The following is a 22,173-nucleotide window of genomic DNA, read 5'->3' on the forward strand; positions in this document are numbered from 1 at the left end:
GAAACCAGGAGCCAGGAGACTCTTCTGGCACTCACATGTGGGTGCAGGGGCCCAAGGATGTGGGCCATCTTCTACTGCTTTTCCAGGCCATAGAAGAGAGCTGTATTGGAAGTGGAGCAGTTGGGACTTGAACTGGCACGCATATTGGATGCCAACACTGCAGACGGCAGTTTTACCTGATACGCCGCAGTGCCAACCGTCTGCTCATATGTTTTAAAAACACTTTTCCTTTATTATTTGTTTCTGTTGTACAGCCTTACTAAAGGCACTATATTGATGACATTCTCCATTTTCACTATCCTATATTGCTGTATAGTTCATCTTAGATCTTAAGAAGGATGTCACGATGATTAGGTCTCTGTCTTCTCACATAATATCTTGAGCCTATAAATTTATCTGTGCACTGATTTATATGACAGCTCCTCTATTTCTTTCTGTGTTTGCCAATCCTCCATCACTCTGCCAGCTATTTGCCTCATGATGTCTCAAGCCCTATGTGCCTTCCAGCTATGCCAGACTTTATGTATCTCTGATCTTGCTCCTGAAACCATATATTATCAGCAATTTTACCATTTTATGTGGCTGGGTCTGATGTTCATCCTTGTAATCTTGCATTTAAAAATCTTTGACATCCAAGCCTGCTCTTAGTAGCCTATCCTTGTGCCTGCAGCAAGGGCTGGCTTCAGGGTCTCCATCCCTTTTGTTTACACCACGTCTTTCCTCAAGTGGCCCCTACTGTGCTTGTATCTTATGCCAATCCTCATGAGTCTCCAGCTCCTCTACATGTAGCCATTATCTTCCCCTCACATGCTGACCTCTCTGATTCATACAGCCCATGTCAGGACACCTGTGTCTCCATTCCTTTATACACTTGACTTCACTCCTAATTCCTGGTTATTGCTGCATTCCTCTAAAGAAGGCTAAAATTCCCAATTGGTTTGCAATATTTGTCTCACTGTTGCAAATATATTGAGAATTACTGCCTGGCCTGAAAGTTGGTTGGTGGACAACCAGTTGAGAAATCACACAGATATTCGCTATCAGTACAGCTGCAGTGTCCTTTCTGATTTTTCAAAACAAAATGCTAATATTACACACAAATGGCATAACCATGAACAATGCCTGCCCTGCAACAAGGAAACAGAAACCACTTATTATTGAATGAGACAACTGTGCAGAATAGATATTCAAAATATAACCTATTTAAATGCTGGATTTTGAATATAAGTATATATTTGACCCTCAGGTCAAACCAAATCTCCTGGCTCTGATGTCTAATAGCCCCTGAAATTAGGCTCTCACTATCAAACTGCCCTGGAAAATCCCCAAGCACAAGCATCCAAGAAGCGTTCACAGCAGCAGCTTCCTGCCACACTACTGAGTGTACCACCATGTGATGTTCTCCCTGACTTCCCTTTATCCATTATCCACCGGCTGGTACCCAATCTGGCCATCCACAACAAAAGCAGAATACTCTCTACTTGATGCTGTGCTGAAGGGGCTCCTAAGTTGATGGATTTCAGGGAAATCGCATGGGTTCCTCTGGACCTTCCTTGACACTGATGAGGCTCATCCACCCATATAGTCACCAGTGATAGTCCCACTGGCATACTGGGTCTGAAACCCCACAGGCACTCCTCTGGATGACAGTCACCTTTTACTGGCTCATGACATAGATAATTGTGGCCTGATTGGAGACTGAATTATAGGGCATGCTCTCTTCAATTCATTATTGCAGTGCATCAGCCCTGCTGGGTCACTGACAGACTTAGGCTAATTTCATGGTCAACATTATTAATGCAGGACCCATGTTTTCTCATGAAATCTGGTGTTGTTCCTCCCCACCTCTCATTTACCATTTCTGATCCTTGGCATGCATTGAATTTGTGATAGTCTAATGTCAATCTCCAGTATCTGTCTGATTTTAACTATCTAAACTGTTGAATTAAATCTGGATATGTTGGAGTTCACAATCTCTGATTCTTGCCTCATTTATTTTTAAGGAAAGAACTTAAACAGATAATACTCTTTAAAACATAAATCCAGTATCAGTATACCAACTTTCAAAATTGATAATTTAATATTATCTAATACCCATTGTTTCTGAAATGTAACATAGATTCTGACTTAGGTATAGTTGGAAGGATGGTTAGAGGGTTTCATTTGTATCTGCTCTTACATTGTAGGCCACGGAACCAATGTTGTGTCCTTCCCATTACCAAGTATTTTCCCTCCATTTTACAATTTGTCTGAAATACTCTCATGGGCTTTTCAGCCGGATCCGCATGCCTTAAGGGCTGATTCTGAGGCCAGAGTGCTGTTTAGGACATCTGCCATTCTATGGGTCTGCTGTGTATCTCACTTCCCACGTTGAATCATTCTCTCCCTTTTTGATTCTATCAGCTAGTATTTGCAGACACTATTCTTGTTTATGTGATCCCTTTGGTTCTTATTCCTATCATTATGATCAATTGTGAACAGAAATTGATCACTGGGACTAGTGAGATGGCATTGGTACATGCCAGCTCGATGGGATTGAATTGGAGTCCCCTGGTATGTTTCTAACTCTACCGTTTGAGGTAAGTCAGCTTGAGCATGTCCCAAATTGCACATCTCTTCCCTCTCTTATTCCCACTCTTATATTTAACAGCGATCACTTTTCAGTTAAGTTTCAGCACTTAAGAAGAATTGTGTATTGATTACAGTACTCAACCAAAAGTATTAAGTAGAACAAACAAAAAAAAATACTAAGAGGGATAACATATTAAGTTCCTCATCGACAGTCAGGGTGAGGGCTGATCAAGTCACCGTTTCTCATAGTGTTCATTTCACTTTAACAGGTTTCCTTTTTGGTGCTCAGTTAGTTGTCACCTATCAAGGAGAACAAGTGGTATTTGTCCCTTTGGGATTGGCTTATTTCACTCAGCATAATGTTTTATGTATCTTAAGGTGACAAAAATGTAATGTATTTAGCACACAAAATTTGTTTGGAACACTATTTCTTTGGAAGCTCAGATATCTTATAAAAGAATGTTCTCAACTCTTTACTCCTATCATTTATATAATTTCTGTCATTATTTTTAATGATCAGAAACTGTAACAACACTGTTCATTGTTAAGTTTTTTTTTTAACTTTTATTTAAAGAATATAAATTTCCAAAGTATGACTTATGGATTACAATGGCTTCTCCCCCATAACGTCCCTCCCACCCGCAACCCACACCTTTCCCACTCCCTCTCCCCTTTCATTCACATCAAGATTCATTTTCGATTATCTTAATATACAGATCAGCTTAGTATACATTAAGTATGGATTTCAACAGTTTGCTCCCACACAGAAACATAAAGTGAAAAATAATAGATGATTTTTTTAAAATGATGATGAAATCAGATCAGACCTTATTGTCATGTTTAATCCCAGTGAGAGTCAAGTTGGAAATTGATAATTTCTTTTTTTTTTTTACAGAAGATCAGTTTAGTATGCATTAAGTAAAGATTTCAACAGTTTGCACCCCCATAGAAACACAAAGTGAAATATATTGTTTGAGTACTCGTTATAGCATTAAATCTCAATGCACAGCACATTAAGGACAGAGATCCTACATGAGGAGTAAGTGCACAGTGACTCCTGTTGTTGACTTTACCAATTGACACTCCTGTCTATGGCATCAGTAATCTCCCTATGCTCCAGTCATGAGTTTCCAAGGCTATGGAAGCCCTCTGAGTTCTCCGACTCTTATCTTGTTTAGACAAGGTCATAGTCAAAGTGGAGGTTCTCTCTTCCCTTCAGAGAAAGGTACCTCCTTCTTTGAAGACCTGTTCTTTCCACTGGGATCTCACTCACAGAGATCTTTTGCCAGAGTGTCTTGGCTTTCCATGCCTGAAATACTCTCATGGGCTTTTCAGCCAGATCGGAATGCCTTTAGGGCTGCTTCTGAGGCCAGAGTGCTATTTAGGACATCTGCCATTCTATGAGTCTGCTGAGTATCTCACTTCCCATGTTGGATCACTCTCCCCTTTATTTATTCTATCGGTTAGTGTTAGCAGGTACTAGACTTGTTTATGTGCTACCTTTCACTCTTAGTCCTTTCATTATGATGAATTGTGAACTGAAATTGATCACTTGGACTAGTGAGATGGCATTGGTACATGCCACCTTGATGGGGTTGAATTGGAATCCTCTGGTATGTTTCTAACTCTACCATTTGGGGCAAGTCAGCTTGAGCATGTCCCGAATTGCACATCTCTTCCCTCTCTTATTCCTACTCTTATGTTTAACAGGGATCACATTTCAGTTAATTTTCAACACTTAAGAATAACTGTGTGATAATTACAGAATTAAACCAGTCATATTAAGTAGAACAGACAAAAAAACTACTAAGAGGGATAATGTATTAAGTTGTTCATTAACAGTCAGGGCTATGCTGATCAAGTCACCGTTTCCCATAGTGTCCATTTCACTTCAGGAGGTTTCCTTTTTGGTGTTCAGTCAGTTGTCACCGATCAGGGAAAACATATGGTATTTGTCCCTTTGGGACTGGCTTATTTCACTCAGCATGATGTGTTCCAGATTCCTCCATTTTGTTGCAAATGACTGGATTTCGTTGTTTCTTACTGCGGTATAGTATTCTAAAGAGTACATATCCCATAATTTCTTTATCCAGTCTACCGTTGATGGGCAATTAGGTTGGTTCCAGGTCTTAGCTATTGTGAATTGAGCTGCAATAAACATTAGGCTGCAGACCGCTTTTTTGTTTGCCAATTTAAATTCCTTTGGGTAAATTCCAAGGAGTGGGATGGCTGGGTCGAAGGGTATGATTATATTCAGGTTTCTGAGGAATCTGCAGACTGACTTCCATAGTGGCTTGACCAGTTTGCATTCCCACCAACAGTGGGTTAGTGTCCCTTTTTCCCCACATCCTCTCCAGCATCTATTGTTGGTAGATTTCTGAATGTGAGCCATTCTAACTGGGGTGAGGTCAAACCTCATTGTGGTTTTGATTTGCATTTCCCTGATTGCTAATGACCTTGAACATTTTTTCATGTGCCTGTTGGCCATTTGGATTTCCTCTTTTGAAAAATGTCTAGTGAGGTCCTTGGCCCATCTCTTAAGTGGGTTGTTTGTTTTGTTTTTGTGGAGTTTCTTGATCTCTTTGTAGATTCTGGTTATTAACCCTTTATCTGTTGCATAGTTTGCAAATATTTTTTCCCGTTCTGTCGGTTGTCTCTTCACTCTCCTGACTGTTTCTTTTGCAGTACAGAAACTTCTCAATTTGATGCAATCCCAATAGTTGATTTTGGCTTTGACCGCCTGTGCCTCCCGGGTCTTTTCCAGAAACTCTTTGTGCCAATGTCTTGAAGGGTTTCTCCAACGTTCTCTAGTAACTTGATGGTGTCAGGTCGTAGATTTAGGTCTTTCATCCATGTTGAGTGGATTTTTGTGTAAGGTGTAAGGTAGGGGTCTTGCTTCATGCTTCTGCACGTGGAAATCCAGTTTTCCCAGCACCATTTATTGAATAGACTGTCTTTGCTCCAGGAATTAGTTTTAGATCCTTGATCAAATATAAGTTGGCTATAGATGTTCGGATTGATTTCTGGTGTTTCAATTCTGTTCCATTGGTCTATCCATCTGTTTCTGTACCAGTACCATGCTGTTTTGATTACAACTGCCCTGTAGTATGTCCTGAAATCTGGTATTGTGATGCCTCCGGCTTTGTTTTTGTTGTACAAGATTGCTTTAGCTATTCGAGGTCTCTTGTGCCTCCATATAAATTTCAGCACCATTTTTTCCAGATCTGAGAAGAAGGTCTTCGGTATCTTGATTGGTATTGCATTGAATCTAGAAATTGCTTTTGGGAGAATGGACATTTTGATGATATTGATTCTTCCACTCCATGAGCATGGAAGATTTTTCCATTTCTTGGTATCCTCTTCTATTTCTTTCTTTAAGGTTTTGTAATTTTCATCGTAGAGATCTTTAACGTCCTTGGTTAAGTTTATTCCAAGGTATTTGATTGTTTTTGTAACTATTGTGAATGGGATTGATCGTAGAAGTTCTTCCTCAGCCATGGCATTGTCTGTGTATACAAAGGCTGTTGATTTTTGTGCATTCATTTTATACCCTGCTACTTTGCCAAACTCTTCTATGAGTTCCATTAGTCTCTTAGTAGAGTTCTTTGGGTCCCTTAAATAAAGAATCATGTCATCTGCAAAGAGGGATAGTTTGAGTTCTTCCTTTCCAATTTGTATCCCTTTATTTTCTTTTTCTTGCCTAATAGCTCTGGCTAGAACCTCCAGAACTATATTGAATAGCAGTGGTGAGAGTGGACATCCCTGTCTGGTACCAGATCTCAGTGGAAATGCTTCCAACTTTTCCCCATTCAATAGGATGTTGGCTGTGGGTTTTTCATAGATTGCTTTGATTGTATTGAGGAATGTTCCTTCCAAACCCAGTTTGCTTAGAGTTTTCATCATGAACGGGTGTTGTATTTTATCAAATGCTTTCTCGGCATCTATTGAGATAATCATATGGTTTTTCTTCTGCAGTCTGTTAATGTGGTGTATCACATTGATTGTCTTGCGCACATTAAACCATCCCTGCATACCAGGGATAAATCCCACTTGGTCTGGGTGGATGATCTTTCTGATGTGTTGTTGCATTCTATTGGCGAGAATTTTATTGAGGATTTTTGCATCTATGTTCATCAGGGATATTGGTCTGTAATTCTCTTTCAGTGCTGCATCTTTTTCCGACTTAGGAATTAAGGTGATGCTGGCTTCATAGAAAGAATTTGGGAGGATTCCCTCTTCTTCGATTGTTCTGAATAGTTTGAGAAGAATTGGAGTTAGTTCTTCTTTAAATGTCTGGTAGAATTCAGCAGTGAATCCATCTGGTCCTGGGCTTTTCTTTGTTGGGAGGGCCTTTATTACTGTTTCAATTTCTGTCTCAGTTATGGGTCTGTTTAGGTTTTCGATGTCTTCCTGGTTCAATTTAGGTAGGTTGCATGTGTCCAGGAATCTATCCATTTCTGATAGGTTTCACTGTTTGCTGGCATACAAGTCCTTGTAGTAATTTCTGATGATTCTTTTTATTTCTGTGGTGTCTGTTGTTACATTTGATAATATTATCTGTTAGGTTACATTGGAATAAAGAATATAAATATTTTGCTATACCTCCATTTGCTTTCAGTCTTTTCTTTCCTTGGATGACTTCCAAGACTATGTTGCTCTTTATGTCTGATGAATTATTTTCTAATTGACTTGATAGAAAACAAGAGACAATGAATGAGAGAAAGAGCTCCTATTCACAAGTTCACTTTGCAAATGCTCACATCTTCCAGGGAGGGATCAGATCTAAACCTGAGAGCAGGTAACTCACTTCAGGTTTTCCATGTGGGTGGCACAAACCACATGTCTTGAGACATCATCATGACTTCCCAGGGTCTGCTTTAATTGGAAGCTGGAGTTAGGATCAGAATCAGGAAATGCACCCGGGTCCTCAATTGTGGAATACAGTTTTATTAATCTTAACAGTTACCCTAAGCCTTTTTTTTTTTAAACTGAAATACATGGATCCAAGTTTGAACATCATGCCTGTAATTTGACAACAGTATTAAGAATGAATGAAATAGTATAAAGGGATGGGGTCATGAGCAGTGAGTTAAGCCACGACTTGGGATGCCCTCATCTCATATTTATCTTCCTCATTCAGGTCCTGGCCATTCCCCACTTCCAATCCAGATTCTTGCTAAAATGTATCTGAGGGGCATTTGATGATGTCTTAAGTACTCATGTACCTTCTGCCTACATTGGAGATACAAAAGGTGTTCCTGGCTCCTAGATCAAACTGGAACCAGTCCCAGGTTTTGCAAACATTGACAAGTGAACTAGTGGATGGAAGATCTACCCACTACTGTCCCTCCTCCTTTCAAGTAAATAAATACATATTAAAACCTTACAACTATTCTTCCATTTAGGTTCAAGTTTAGCTTTGCAACAATGGCATTCATAGAATATCAGAAAGTCATGCAAGGGATGAGAAGAAAGTTCAGTGGGAAAGGAAACCTTGATTTTTAAATTTTAAGATTATTTAAATAATCCTTAGCAGGACTGGAGATTATTGCCTTATTACTTTCTTATGCTTTGTAAATGATGTAGTTTGGTTAATCACATATTGCAGATAGTTCATTGATAGAATATAGAGACATTTCTGATTTTTAAAATTTTGCTCAGTCTTTGATTAACACTACTTGTATATTATTACAGGATACAGTGCAACATTTGAGTATGTACACAACATAATTTAATCAATCTAGAAAATGAGGATTTTCCTTGCTTATTTTGTGTGTAAGGCCTACAAGCTCCTCCATTCCAATTTCTTATACAGTGTATCTTATCATGAACTAAAGTCACAACACCATATTATGGAACACTGCAACTGGTTCGTTCTTTCTAACTCTGTTTCTATATCTGTTATCCTACCACCCAGTATCTTCAGTAATGAATTTTCCCATCCTAATTAAAAACATTTATATTTATATCCACCATTTTTAGAAACCCATATATCAGAGAACATGTGAGTTTTATTTCTTCCTATGCCAGTCTTACTTTACTTAAGGATCTCCAGTTCCACCCATTTTGAAGCAAATAATATTTCAATCCTTTTTAATCACTGAATTAGGATTGGAAAACCTGTAACACATTGATAGATTCCTAGGTTGGTTCCAAATATTTACTACTATGAATAGTGCTGTAGTCAAAAGAGAAAGCAGAAATCTCTTTTGCATGCAGATTGAATTTCCTTCTGATACATACACAATGGTTGGAGAGGGTTATCCCTTCTCATTTTTTGAGGGATGGCCATACTAAGTCTTCATAATGCTCAGGCTAACTTGCATTCTCATCAATATCTTATATTTTAAAATATTTATTTATTTGAAAGTCATAGTTACAGAGAGAGAGAGAGAGAGAGAGAGAGAGATCTTCCATCCACTGGTTCACTCCCCAAATGGCTGCAATGGCTAGAGCTGGGCCAAAACAAAGCCAGGAACCAGAAGCTTCCTCCTGGGTCTCCCATGTGGGAGCAGAGGCCTAAAGACTTGGGCCACCTTCCACTGATTTCCCAGGCCACAGAAGAGAGCTAGATCAGAAGTGGAGCAACTGGGACTCAAGTCCCCATATGGGATTTTGGTACTGCAGGTGGCGGTTTTAATTGCTACACAACAGTGCAGGCTCCAATAACTTATTAAAGTTTTCTTTTCTTCATACCCCACTAGCATTTGTTAGTGAGGTGACACCTAGTGTATTTTGATTTGCATTTTCCTATATAATAATTATATTGCATGTTTTCCCATTTTTGTTGACCATGGGTATTTCTTCTCTACAGAAATGCCTGTTCAGATCCTTTCCCAATTCTTAGATATATTTGTGCATAATTTCAGCAGTTTCATATGTATTCTGAATTTCAGTTCTTCATGAAATGCAGAATTGGCAAATACTTTATCCCAGTCTACTGGGGTATTAAAATAATTTTATTCATATAAGGTGAACAAATTTCATGTATTTCATATACACAAACTTAAGAGCATAATATTTCCCACCCTAACCTCCCTCTTGCCCATGCTCGGACCCTCTGTCCTCCTTCCTCTCTGATTTTTTCTTTTTATATCTATAATTGCATAATTTCAATTTATTTTATAATCACAAGCTTAACTCTGCACCCAATAAAGAATTGAATGGAGCAAGTAGAAAAGCCACTGTTTATCAAGAGTATAGACAAGGATTGTAAGCAATAACCAAAACTCAACATTGCATTTTTGTGCTTTGCTTATTTGTGCTTTGTTTATTTGTTGATTTTGTGCTGGTTTATTTGACTGAGAATAATGGCTTCCATATGCATATATTTTGTTGTAAAAGACAAGATCTTATTAATTTACGTAGCTGAGTAGTTTTGCATGGTGTATATATACCACATTTTCTTTAACCATTATTCAGTTGATGAATCTCTAGGTTGATGTCAGATCTTAGCTATTGATCTGCAATAAACATAAGGTGCAGACAAGTCTTCCTTATGCTGATTTCATTCCATTTGGGTAAATTTTTAGGAGTGGGATGGCTGTGTATACGGTAGAACAATTTTCAGATTACTGAGAAATGACCAGACTGTGTTCCATAATGGTTGTACTCTTTTACAATTTAACCAGCAGTGGATTATAGTATTTTATCACCCATAGATTTGCTAACATTTATTGTTTTATAATTTTTGAAAGATAGCCACTCTAATTGGGGTGAGGTTTCACCCTCATCATCCTTTTGATTTACATTTCCTGATGGCTAATGATCCTGAGCATTTTTAAATGTTTCTGTTGACCATTTGAATGTCATCCTTCAAAAATGTCTGTTTTGTCCTTTGCCCATTGCTTGACAGGATTTTTGTTGTTTTTGTTGTTCTGGATTACTTGAACTCTTTGTAGATTCTGGATATTAGGCCTTTAACCATTGCAAGATTTGCAAATATTTTCTCCTGTTCTCTTGGATGCCTCTACAATATGTTGAGCAATTCCTTTGCAGTGCATAAGCATCTTAGCTTAATGCAATCCTATTTGTTTATTTTTGCTTTGATTCCCTATCATTCTGGGGTATTTAACAAGAATTCCGTGTGTATGCCAATGTCTTGCTGAGTTTCCCAATATTTTCATCTAGTAATTTGATGTTATCAGGTTATTGTTTTATATCATTGATCCATCTATAGTTCATTTCTGTATAAATTGTAAGGTGGTGGTCTTGTTTCATACTTCTACATGCAGAATCCAAGTTTTCCAGTAACATTTGTTGAAGAGTGTCCCATCCCGTGGGACAGCAACTGGGGCCAAGCACCTAGAAGGAGAAATGAAAGGGACAGGAGACACAAAGATGGCAGCAAGACAGGTGCCGATCAAGCTGCGACTTATTTTTCAACCACACACTTATATATCATAGAGGCAGGGTATCAGGCGGGGGAAGGAGGGGGGGCTTATCTTGTAGCTGCAATGCTAATGCAAGTAGGGGAAAGGTTACAAGGCCTTAAGGCAGGAGGTCACACAAGGTTGCATTATCAGTACTATCTGGTCTGGCCTGTCTAGCCCTGTCTCTCAACTAAGAGGTCACATGCTGCGTGGTCCCTGACATATCCCCCTTTCTTATCAATTAAACAGAAATGGCTACCAGTTAGGCCAAGCGTGATGAGCAAGCAGTGCCTGTCTTAGGAATCGACCCGGGGCTCCATCACCTCTTACCCGTCATTGGATATCCTTGCCAGTCCCCAAGGACTCCTGTCTTAGGTGGGTGAGGTTCTGGGAAGGTGCCCATCATTGGCTTACTGCTCGTTTTATTGATAGGCCTGGGGCCCTTCCTGGGCTCCCGACTGGGGCAGCGGCAGACCGAAGGGGAGAGTCAGTTGTTGGAGGGACCGTGACCTCACTGGCCAGACTTCACCGGCCAGAGAGAGAGAGATAATGTTTTCCATGGGATCTTCCATGGCCAGACTTTGGTAATGTATTTGAATTGGTCTGGCTGCTAAATTATCTACTTGTTGTCTGATAAAGGTCATCAGCTTATTGAGGAGACAAGGACCTATAGATATCACAACAAGCAACCCAACAATGGGGCCTAAAGGCGGTAGCAAATAGGGAAGCAGTCCATTCCATCCCATCCAAAAGGGATTTTCAGCCATGGCACATCGACGATGCTCCAGATCTTCTTGAAGTGTCTTGATTTTATCACGAACAATGCCGGATTTGTTAGCATAAAAACAGCATTTTTCCTGTAAAGCCAAGCAAATACCTCCCCGTTCAGCAGTAAGCAAGTCTAAGCCTCTACGATTTTGTAGAACCACTTCTGCTAGGGAATCAATTTGATCTTGAAGGTCCTGAATGGTGGTGGATAGGGTCTGCACATCATTAATAAGTTGTTGGGACAATTCTCTATATTTGTGGACCGCGATTCCTAGTCCTGTGGATCCTGTAACCATAGCTGAGGAAATTCCCAATGTGGCTAATAAAGGAATAAATTGAATAGCTCGTTTTTGTCTCCCTGCAATATAATCAAGGGAGGGGATAGGAACAGGGGTATCTCCATTGACAATCTCTATATCAGGAAAAAGTATAGCATGCATGCAATTACCGGTCCAATTTGTTGGTAAAATGGTATAAGCTAAATTATCCCTACATACAAAAACGGTGGAATTAGGGGCATTAAGATGGTAGTTTACTGTTACATTATTTGTACAGAAAGGAGGAAGGCCTACATCGATATCAAAGGGATTGTTGTTGGGAGGTTTATAAAGGCAAGTGATATTTTCCGTTGGGACAGGAAGAACAGGAAAGGGCTGCATAGCCCTGGGGGTGGCCCAAGAAGATATTGAACTCAAGGGTATTATTAAGTAGAAAAATGGCAAGAGGAAGGGGGGGTCCCTGGCATAAACAGAGCCAGCAGTCTCTTGCAAGGTTTGGGGCAGAGAGATTAAGCAGTTTATGGGTGTTGGTAAGGATATTGATGGTATTGACATCCAAGTCTTTATTTCCTCTGGAATGAACTTTAGCCAGGGGGTGGTACTGGAGGGAAGGGTAAAGGCTTTCAAATACGGTACCTTTTGTACCTTTTGTGTTTTTAATTTAGTAAGGGTATCCTGAGGGCCTCCACTGTCAGACACTCCCACAGGGGCTATAGGGTACCAGCAGGCTACTTGTCCCTTAGTGGGGCAGGAGGGGGAGCTGAAGCGTGAAGACGACAACTCTCCTCCGAACGTTCCCTCATAATCTCCTGATATAACAGCAAACAATAAACGCTGATTTCCCTTGTTACAGGTTTGATGCTGTGTATAACAGGAGGAGTGCATGGAGTAATGGATAGTTTTATTGCACTCTGACAGGCACTGATCCCCAGTGCGGTAAGAGTCTAGCTTAGGGCCGGCGCCGCGGCTCACTAGGCTAATCCTACACCTAGCGGCGCCGGCACACCGGGTTCTAGTCCCGGTTGGGGCGCCGGATTCCGGCCGCGGCGGCCATTGGAGGGTGAACCAACGGCAAAAGGAAGACCTTTCTCTCTGTCTCTCTCTCTCACTGTCCACTCTGCCTGTAAAAAAAAAAAAAAAAAAAAAAAAAAAAAAAAAAAAAAAAAAAAAAAAAAAAGAGTCTAGCTTAGGTTTGGGAGCACAGAACCATTGGGAACCCGGGACGGTCAGATAAGCAGTTTTATCTCTGCAGTCTTGTGTAAAATGCGGCTTTTGAGCACAGCCACGGGTTCGTGGGAAGGATACTATTATGCCCCCTGAGCAGGTACAAGGGTGATGCTGTTGAAGGGGTTTTTGAATGCCCTGAGGGTTGTCAAGCCCTGCAAAGACTGGTGGAGCCCAATGGATGGTGTAGATTGCCATCATCAGGAGAGCAAGGCTGAGGGCCATTGTATTAGGGCCCTTTGGAGGGGTTAATCAGTGAGCCCTCAGGAAATGTAGCAGGGGAGGAGAGAATAGAGAGAAGATAAGATACACAAATAGCAACAATGGCAACAATTCCAGCAATAATAAGGAGTCCTGTAATGAGTCCCAGTAGCATCCAGCCGGGTCTTTTCATTCCTGTGGGTATAAAGAAAAGGCATTCTCAGGTCCAAGTACAGGCTCTGGAACAACATCATTATTTGTAGGAATTGGTGAATTAACTTGTTTAATTAATCTTTCAGGTAGCCATCTTGGTGCCGATTGTTTTTGGTCCAGGATGCAGGCTGAGCCATGTCCCCAAATGAGTACTGGATCTGGGCCGTGCCAGCTACTGGTGAGGGGGTCTCGCCACATTACCATAGGTGGAGCCGTATCAGGGGAAGGGTGCCAATGACGGTCCGCAGCTGAATGATTATTATCCAAGGTCAGGAAGTTTAGCACAAAGAGCACATGATTCAATCGGTCGCGGGGAGAGGCAAAAGACAAGGAAGTGGCTTCAAGCCGAATGAGCCAAGTTTTTAGTGTTTGATGGGCTCTTTCAATGATTCCCTGTCCCTGTGGATTGTAGGGAATTCCTGCAATGTGGTTAATATGGAGCGCCTCACAAAATTGTTTAAACTTAGTGCTGACATAAGCAGGACCATTGTCTGTCTTAATCTTAACAGGTTTTCCCAGTACAGAAAGAGCTGTGATAAGGTGTGAGATAACATCCTTAGCAGCTTCTCCTGTATGGGGGGAGGCAAAGACAAAGCCACTATAGGTGTCTATAGAGACATGGAGATACTTCAGTTTGCCAAATTTTGGGAAGTGTGTGGCATCCATTTGCCACAATTGATTAGGGAGAAGACCACGTGGATTGACTCCCAAATGCGGTACAGGTTGGCTTGTAACGCCTGAGGGGCATTTTTTGACTATTTCACGAGCCTGTTCTTGTGAAATTTTACAAAACAAATGGAGAGATTGAGCATTTAAGTGATGCAACCTATGCAAGTTTTGAGCTTCCTGTACTGATCCCACAATTATGGGGAAGGCAAGCCTTGTAGCAGCATCTGTCTGGGCATTACCTTCTGAGTTTTGAGCTTTCTGCACTGATCCCATGGTTGTGGGGAAGGTAAGCCTTGTAGCAGCATCTGCCTGGGCATTACCTTCTGAGAGTGATCCTGGTAGGCTTGTGTGTGCCCTAATATGTCCCAAATAGAAGGGCTGTTGTCTTCCTCGTATTAGCTTTTGAATTTGTATAAACAAGGGCATAGCGTTGGAAGTTGTTTTAAGAAAAGGAGAAGTCTCAAGCAACGGAATGGAGTGAGTTACATATGCACTATCGGTATAAATATTTACAGCCTGACTGGAAAACTGTGTAAAGACTTGAAGTATGGCATACAGCTCAATCAACTGGGCTGACTGATAAGATGTTTTAAAAACATGGGAACGGTTATCTGCCATGAAGGCAGCCATTCCATTGGAGGACCCATCTGTAAACACCATAACAGCCTTTGGAATGGGGTTACTTTTTGTATTTTTTGGGAAAATAAAGGAATAGGATTGGGCAAACTGTAACACGGGGTCATCAGGGAGGTGATTGTCAATGACTCCCATAAATCCTGCCATGGCTATTCCCCAGTCATCAGAAGTTTGAAGAAGGACCTGGGTCTGTTCTCGGGTATATGGCACTACTACAACATTGGGGTCTTTTCCGAAATATTGGCGGGAAAGGAAACGAGCCTTGATGATTATTGAAGCAACCTGAGACAAATATACTGTAATTACCTTAGATGAGGAAATGGGGAGATGAACCCAGAAAAGAGGTTGACCCTTTTTTTGGGCATGAGGGATTTTTGCCAAAAAACTCCAGTGGGCGTATGTGGTATGGCTAAAACTACAAAAAGCAGGGGGAGAGTATAAGAAATCTGTGAAACAAACTGTTGGCTGATGGTTTGTGCTACTTGGTTTAATGCGTCTCCTGCAGCAGGGGTGAGCTCGCGGGCGGGAGAGGGATCTGGGTCTCCTTGCAGAATGTCATTGAGGGGCAAAAGGACATTATTAGATATTTTTAAATAGGGCCTGAACCATTGAATATCTCCTAGAAGTTTTTGAAAATCATTAAGGGTATGGAGGCAATCCAAGCGGAACTGGATGTGGGGCACAAAACCCAAATCCTGTTGTAATTTTAAACCTAAATAGGTAAAGGGGTCTTGTAACTGGACCTTATCAGGAGCAATTTGTAAACCAAGGGTAAGAAAGGCTCTAGAAAGTGCTGTAAAGCAATCTTGTAGGTCTGACTTGTTTTGAGCCGCCAGTAAAATGCCATCCATATAATGTAGAATATAAATGTGTGGCCAGTGTAAACGAACCGGGTCCACTGCCTGTGCTACAAACTTTTGACAAAGGGTGGGGCTATTGGCCATTCCCTGGGGCAAGACTTTCCAATGAAATCTTTGCATCGGTCCCTGGAAATTAACACAGGGGAGGCTAAAGGCAAAATAAGGACGATCATCAGGGTGTAGAGGAATAGTGAAAAAGCAGTCTTTGAGATCTATAATTATTTTGTAATAACCATTTGGGGTGGCCACGGGGGTTGGGATGCCAGGTTGGAGGGCACCCATGGGTGCCATGACCTTATTAACAGCACACAAATCCTGTAAAAGGTGCCATTTACCAGATTTTTTCTTTATGACAAAAATGGGTGTATTCCATGGAGAATTGGAAGGCTCTAGGTGTCCAGTCGCGAGCTGCTCCTGTACAAGCGCTGTAGCGACATTTAGCTTTTCTTGAGTAAGCGGCCACTGATCCACCCAAACAGGAGTTTGAGTATTCCATGTGATTTTGTCTGCATGGGGTATAGGAAGGCCAGTGGCCGTTACTAAAAATCCAAATATCTGAGCCCATGTCTATCTGTTTTAGAGGGGGCTGTAATAGGTTGAGTTATGCCCTGTCTCATTTTTCCAAGTCCTGTGCCAGGCACATAATCCATGCGCAGCATTTGTTGTGTGACCACAGCATTAGGGCTGCACAGGATAACTTCCATTTGGGAGAGAATGTCACGTCCCCACAGGTTAACAGGAAGGCCTGGTAATACAAAAGGAGTCACAGTGCCCTGATTGCCTTCCTTATCTTTCCAGCGTAATACCCTTGAGCTGACTTGGGGGTTATTGGACTGGCCTATACCTCACAAATCAGTGAGCAATGCGGTCAGCGGCCAATGGGCGGGCCAATGATCTTGAGATATGACTGTGGCATCTGCCCCTGTATCCAAAATGCCCTTGAAATCCTTTCCTTCAATAGTAAGGGTTAACACAGGCCTATTTTTTGTAATTGGCTGGACCCAATAAGCATCTGAGGAGCCCAAAGGGGTAATGCCTTGGGGCCTGGAAGAAATTGAGGATGTACTTCCAGTAATTAAAGGCAGAAGAACCAGTTGTGCTAGACGGGTGCCCTGTGGAACGGCAGCTACTCCATTGATAGTGGTTGCTAGGATTTTTATTTCCCCGGTAAAGTCACCGTCAATAATACCGGGAAAAGCTTGAATGCCTTTAAGGGTGGCTGATGCTCGGCCAAGAATAAAAGCACAGGTACCCGAAGGCAAGGGGCCCCGCACCCCTGTAGGGATAATTTTGGGCCCTGGGTGGAATCTAATATTGTATTGGAGGTGGCACAGAGGTCCAGTCCTGCACTACCTGGGGTTGCTCGTTGGAGAGAAGCAATTGTTGAGGTATTTGCTGAGCCTGAGGCTGGGAAGGGACAAACCGTACTGCCCCAGGGTTTGTCCTTTGAGAAACTGGGGCCAGGGGCTGGCCCCTCTGGGAGTTTCCCGGCACGAGAGGAGGGAGGTGTTGGCCTGAAGAATTAGTCTTTGACCTGCATTCGTTTGCCCAGTGATAACCCCTATGACATCGGGGGCATGGGGTGGAGGGGATCAGCCTGTCTGGGGGAGATGGATCCGGGCCTTGGGCCATGGGCCTGTTTGATAAGGCAGTTGGACATTCACGGGCAAAATGTCCTGGCTGTTTACAGGCGTAGCAAGTGGAGGTCCCCTTGGAGGGATTTTGGGTCAGTTTGAGTGCAGCCCCAAATGCCAAGCCCATGGCATGGGCCGATCCCACACCAGCGCAGAGCCTCACATAGTCTGAAAGATCACCCTTATGTTTATGAGGCCGAAGAATATCTTTACAAGCTGGGTTGGCATTTTCAAAGGCGAGGTGCATAACAAATGCACTTCCATTTTCTCCTGGGCCAACTAGTCTCTCAGCTGCAACATTAAGGCGCGAGAAAAAATCACTATAAGGCTCGTCGGGCCCCTGCTGAATCTTAGCCAAAGAGGTAGTGACTGCTGCCCTTTGAGGAAGCTTTCTCCAAGCCCCTAGTCTGGCAGTTTTAATTTGCGCCAGAAGTCCATCAGGGAACTGGGCTTGTGAATTGTTGGAATTATACGGGTCATCTCCCAAAAGTTTTTTGAGGGTCCAATTTTTAGATGAAGCTTTAGCAAAATTTTGTTTGGGCCATTTCTTTACAAATTTGAACATAATCAGCCCTCCACAGGACATAGTCACCTCCGCTGAGAGCAGCTCTGGCGAGGAAGTCCCAATCATTAGGTGTAAGCCACCGGGCACTCTGGCTTTCCAATAAGGCCTGAGTATACGGGGCAGTGGGACCATACTGGGTGCAAGCAGTTTTAAGTTTTTCAATAAATCTGAGACTAAGTTTTTTATAGGGTGGCAACTGTCCATTACCAGGTCCTTGATTGGGGACCTGATCTTCCTCCTCTGACCCAGGTTCCTCAATATCTTCCTAAGAGTGGTGGGGCGAATTCTCCTCAGCCTCATTTTCCCCATCAGCGGCAGGCTCAGAATGACCTCCGGCTTGCCTCCTGGTTACAGGTAAAGCTAGAAGGGGTTGGGTTTTGGACCTGACTTTACCTTGTTTAGGTTTTGGAAGGGGCTGCTCTAAGGCAAGGTGGTGGAGCTCCTCGTCAAGGGATTTTATTTCCTTAAGGAGCTGGATGTGCTCTCGTCTGTGTTGAAGTGACTGTTGCAAGGCCGACAAGTCAGGCACAGGAGGGTTAAAGTCATAGAGAGCGGGGGCACAAATGGGAAGGTGTGGGTGAGTATTGTATGGCGGGGGATTTTTAACATTTTGGGGCCAATTGGAATTATGATAGTGCACGACCTCTTCCCCTGGGGCAGCTTCCTCATCTGAATCTAATTTGTCTCGGATGGCAGGATATAGTCGGCTCGCTTCCTTGGTAGGGGCTAAAGTGGGCTCTTTAATTTTATTGTTGGGGTCATCATCAGTGGAGGGTATATCTAGAATGACAGATGGGCATTTAGATGCAATTCGGGAGGATTGCTGTAACGTCTCCTCACCATCCCTTACTAGGGCATCAATAGTCTTATTTAGGTGACAGGTTTTTAGAATGTCATTAATCAGGTTTCAATATGAAAAAATCGTAATAGGCACTTTTGCAGGGCCAAAGGTCTCATGAAAATCCTTTAAACAACTTCCAACTCTTTCCCACTTGATCTCGTCAATTGTTCCTTCCTTGGGGAACCAGGGACACAATCTTTCTACATACTCAAAAAATGCCTTTAGATCCTTATTTTTAACCCGAACTCCTCATGTCTTGAGGGCCTCCCTGAGACCCGAAATGAACATTTCCTGTGACGATGATGCCTGTCCCATAGCGGTCACTTACCTTGCACCGTCTTCACTCTGCAGCGTCGACCGATGCTAATGATCTCGGGTGGGCAGTTCTGAGCCGGTCGCACAATCACTTGAATCCAACTTTTCCTCCTGGAAGGTGGCGTTCCTCCAATCTTACAGGCACTCGAACCCCAAGGGCCGCACTCGAGCCCCACGTTGGGCGCCAGTTGTCCCGTCCCATGGGACAGCAACTGGGGCCAAGCACCTAGAAGGAGAAATGAAAGGGACAGGAGACACAAAGATGGCAGCAAGACAGGTGCCAATCAAGCTGCGACTATTTTTCAACCACACACTTATATATCATAGAGGCAGGGTATTGGGCGGCGGAAGGAGGGGGGGTGCTTATCTTGTAGCTGCAATGCTAGTGCAAGTAGGGGAAAGGTTACAAGGCCTTAAGGCAGGAGGTCACACAAGGTTGCGTTATCAGTACTATCTGGTCTGGCCTGTCTAGCCCTGTCTCAACTAAGAGGTCACATGCTGCGTCGTCCCCAACAGAAGAGTACCTTTTTTTTTTTTTCAGGCATTGATTTTGGCTCCTTTGTCAAAGATCAGTTGGTTGTACATGAGTGTATTAACTTCTGGAATTTCTACTCCAGTCCATTGGTCTGCATGTCTATTTTTGTGCCAGTATTAGGCTTTTTTGATAATAACTGACCTGTAGTTATCATGAAATCTGATATTGCGATGCCTCTGGCTTTGTTTTATTCTTTAGGTTTGCTCTAGCTATTCAGGATCTCTTGGGCTTCCATATGAATTTTAGCATCATTTTTTCTATCATTTTTTCAGAAGAATGTCATTACTATTTTGATTGGGATCATATTGAACACGTAAATAAATTGCTTTCAGTAGTATGGACATTTTGATTCTATTAATTCTTCTGATCAATGAACATGACAGATATTTCATTTTTATGTTCTCCTATTTATTTTAAAAATGTCTTGTAATTATCATTGTAGAGATATTTGACCTCTTTATTTAAATTTAGTCCATTTTGTTTGGCTATTGTGAATTGAACTGATCTTGCATGTCCTTTCTCAGCCATAGCATTGTCTTTTTATACAAATGCTATTGAATTTTGTGTATTGATTTTATCTTGCAAATTTACCAAACTCTCTTGAGTTCCAGTAGTCTCCTGGTGGAGTATTTTGGCTTCCCTATATATAAAATCATATCATCTAGCAACAGTAATAATTTGACTTCAACCTTTCCAATTTGTATCCCTTTGCTTGGATTTTGCTTGCTGGTGGCTCTCAGTAAGCCTTCTAGAACTATATTGAATAGCAATTATGGGGGTGAGCATCCTTGTAGATCTTAGTGGAAATGCTTCCAATTCACCCACACAATTTGATGGTGGCTCTGTGTTTGTCATAAACTACCTTGAATTTGTTCATGAATATTCCTTCTATTTCCAGTTTAAGGTTTTTATCAAGGACATATTTTATCTAGTGCATTCCCACTTGGTCTGGGTGAATTATATTTCTAATGTGTTGTGATGTTTGATTAGCAAGTATTTTGAGGATTTTTTTGCATCTGTATTTATCAAATACATTGGTCTTAGTTTGCTTTGTACATATACCTGGTTTTAGAATGAAAGTGATGCTGGTTTTATAGGAGTTAAGAGGGGTTTTATCTTCACTCTGATGGTTGTCTTCTTTGTTGTGAATTATCTTCTTAGTTTGACATAAGGTTTCTCTATTAGTTTTTTATTGCCTGTTCTTAGGGTATCTTATCAAGAAGCCATTGCTTATGTCAATGTCTTATAGTTTCTCTATATTTTGTAAGTTTCAGTTCTTACATTTACATCCATGACTCACTTTCAGTTGACTTTGTACAGGAAAAGAGGGGTGGTCATCTGGGTTTAGTCATGTCCATATGGATATCCTGTTGCCTCTGGACAATTTACTGAATAGACTATACCTTTTCCAGTGTATTTTGTTAGCTTTGTAAAAGATCCATTGTCTGTATGTATCTGTATTTCTTTTTGGGAGCCTCTATCCTCTTACACTGGTCTATTCATCAGTTTTTCTGCCAGGGTTTACCATATATCTATGGTATGTATTGAACTCATTTGGTGTGACCCCAGACGTGTTCTGTTTCTCAAGAGTTACTTTTCTATGTGGAACATTTTTTAATATATGTGAAGATATGAGGTTTAGGTTTATTTTTCTAGATACATGATGAATTCCATTGATTTTGATGGAAAGCATATTGTATCTGTAAATTAACTTGGATAATATGGAAATATTAGAAAGTATTTCAATCTGTGAATATGAGCGGTCTTTTTGATCTCAGATTCTTTATCATGGCTTCAGAATTGTTGCCGTAGAAGCATTTTACATCACAAGTCAAATTTATCCAGGGTATTTTATTTCTTATTGTGAATTTAATTTCTTCTTTAATTTATTTTCTCAGTGGGTTCACAATAGTATAGGTATATAAAGCTTATTCTGATGTTTTGTGCTTACTTTGTATCCTACAAATCTACCAGTCATTTACCAGTTCAGGTGGCCTGTTGTTGAACTCATTGCATTTCCATATAAATAGAATAAAATCATCTGGAAAAATAAATAATTTCAATTTCTTCTTTTCTATATCTGTGTCTTTTATTTCCTTCCCTTTTCTTTTTGTTTTGCCTAGACCTTACATTGCAGTATTGAATATAAAAGTAAAAAATGTGCATCATTTTATGGTTCCAATTATAGGGTAAATGCTTTCATTTTGTTGGCATTCAATAGAATCTGGCTCAGGTTCCTGAAATGCAAGGGTTTTGTAATTGAAGTATATGCAATCTGTAAGTGTTGTGCTCAATTTACTTCTCAAAAGTGAATGTATAATTTTATACAAAATGTTTTCTGCATCTAGTTTATTATACTGATGTTTATTTTTGATTGATGTGAATTATTGGAATTAGAATTACATTCACATTTTCCCTGTTCCTGTATTACATCTGACTTGGTTATGATATCTGACCATTTCATTTTTTGGATTCCAAACTGGATTCAATT

General features: G+C 41.2%; 1 protein-coding gene across 1 annotated transcript; it reads right to left on the minus strand.

Moving 5' to 3' along the window:
• Positions 1-1,090: 1,090 nt before the first annotated feature.
• LOC127485323 (syncytin-1-like) lies at positions 1,091-12,874 on the minus strand. The gene is made up of 2 exons (XM_051828177.2): positions 11,634-12,874; positions 1,091-1,127 (listed from the first exon to the last, which is right to left on the minus strand). Exons 1-2 carry the CDS (start codon positions 12,872-12,874, stop codon positions 1,091-1,093), a joined length of 1,278 nt encoding a protein of 425 aa, XP_051684137.2.
• Positions 12,875-22,173: the final 9,299 nt, after the last annotated feature.

Source organism: Oryctolagus cuniculus, chromosome 11 (genome assembly GCF_051225735.1).
Source record: "Oryctolagus cuniculus isolate XC-2025 breed Fujian yellow rabbit chromosome 11, ASM5122573v1, whole genome shotgun sequence".
In the NCBI taxonomy this organism is placed as follows: domain Eukaryota; kingdom Metazoa; phylum Chordata; class Mammalia; order Lagomorpha; family Leporidae; genus Oryctolagus; species Oryctolagus cuniculus.

What these genes read in the sequence shown, in the direction of transcription:
- LOC127485323 (XM_051828177.2), bottom strand. Translation starts at nt 12,874, where the DNA reads ATGCACTCCTCCTGTTATACACAGCATCAAACCTGTAACAAGGGAAAT. An exon ending in CCTTTAGGCCCCATTGTTGG is followed by an intron (nt 1,128 to 11,633) that starts GTTGCTTGTTGT and finishes TCCTTGTTGCAG; the next exon opens with GGCAGGCATTGTTCATGGTT.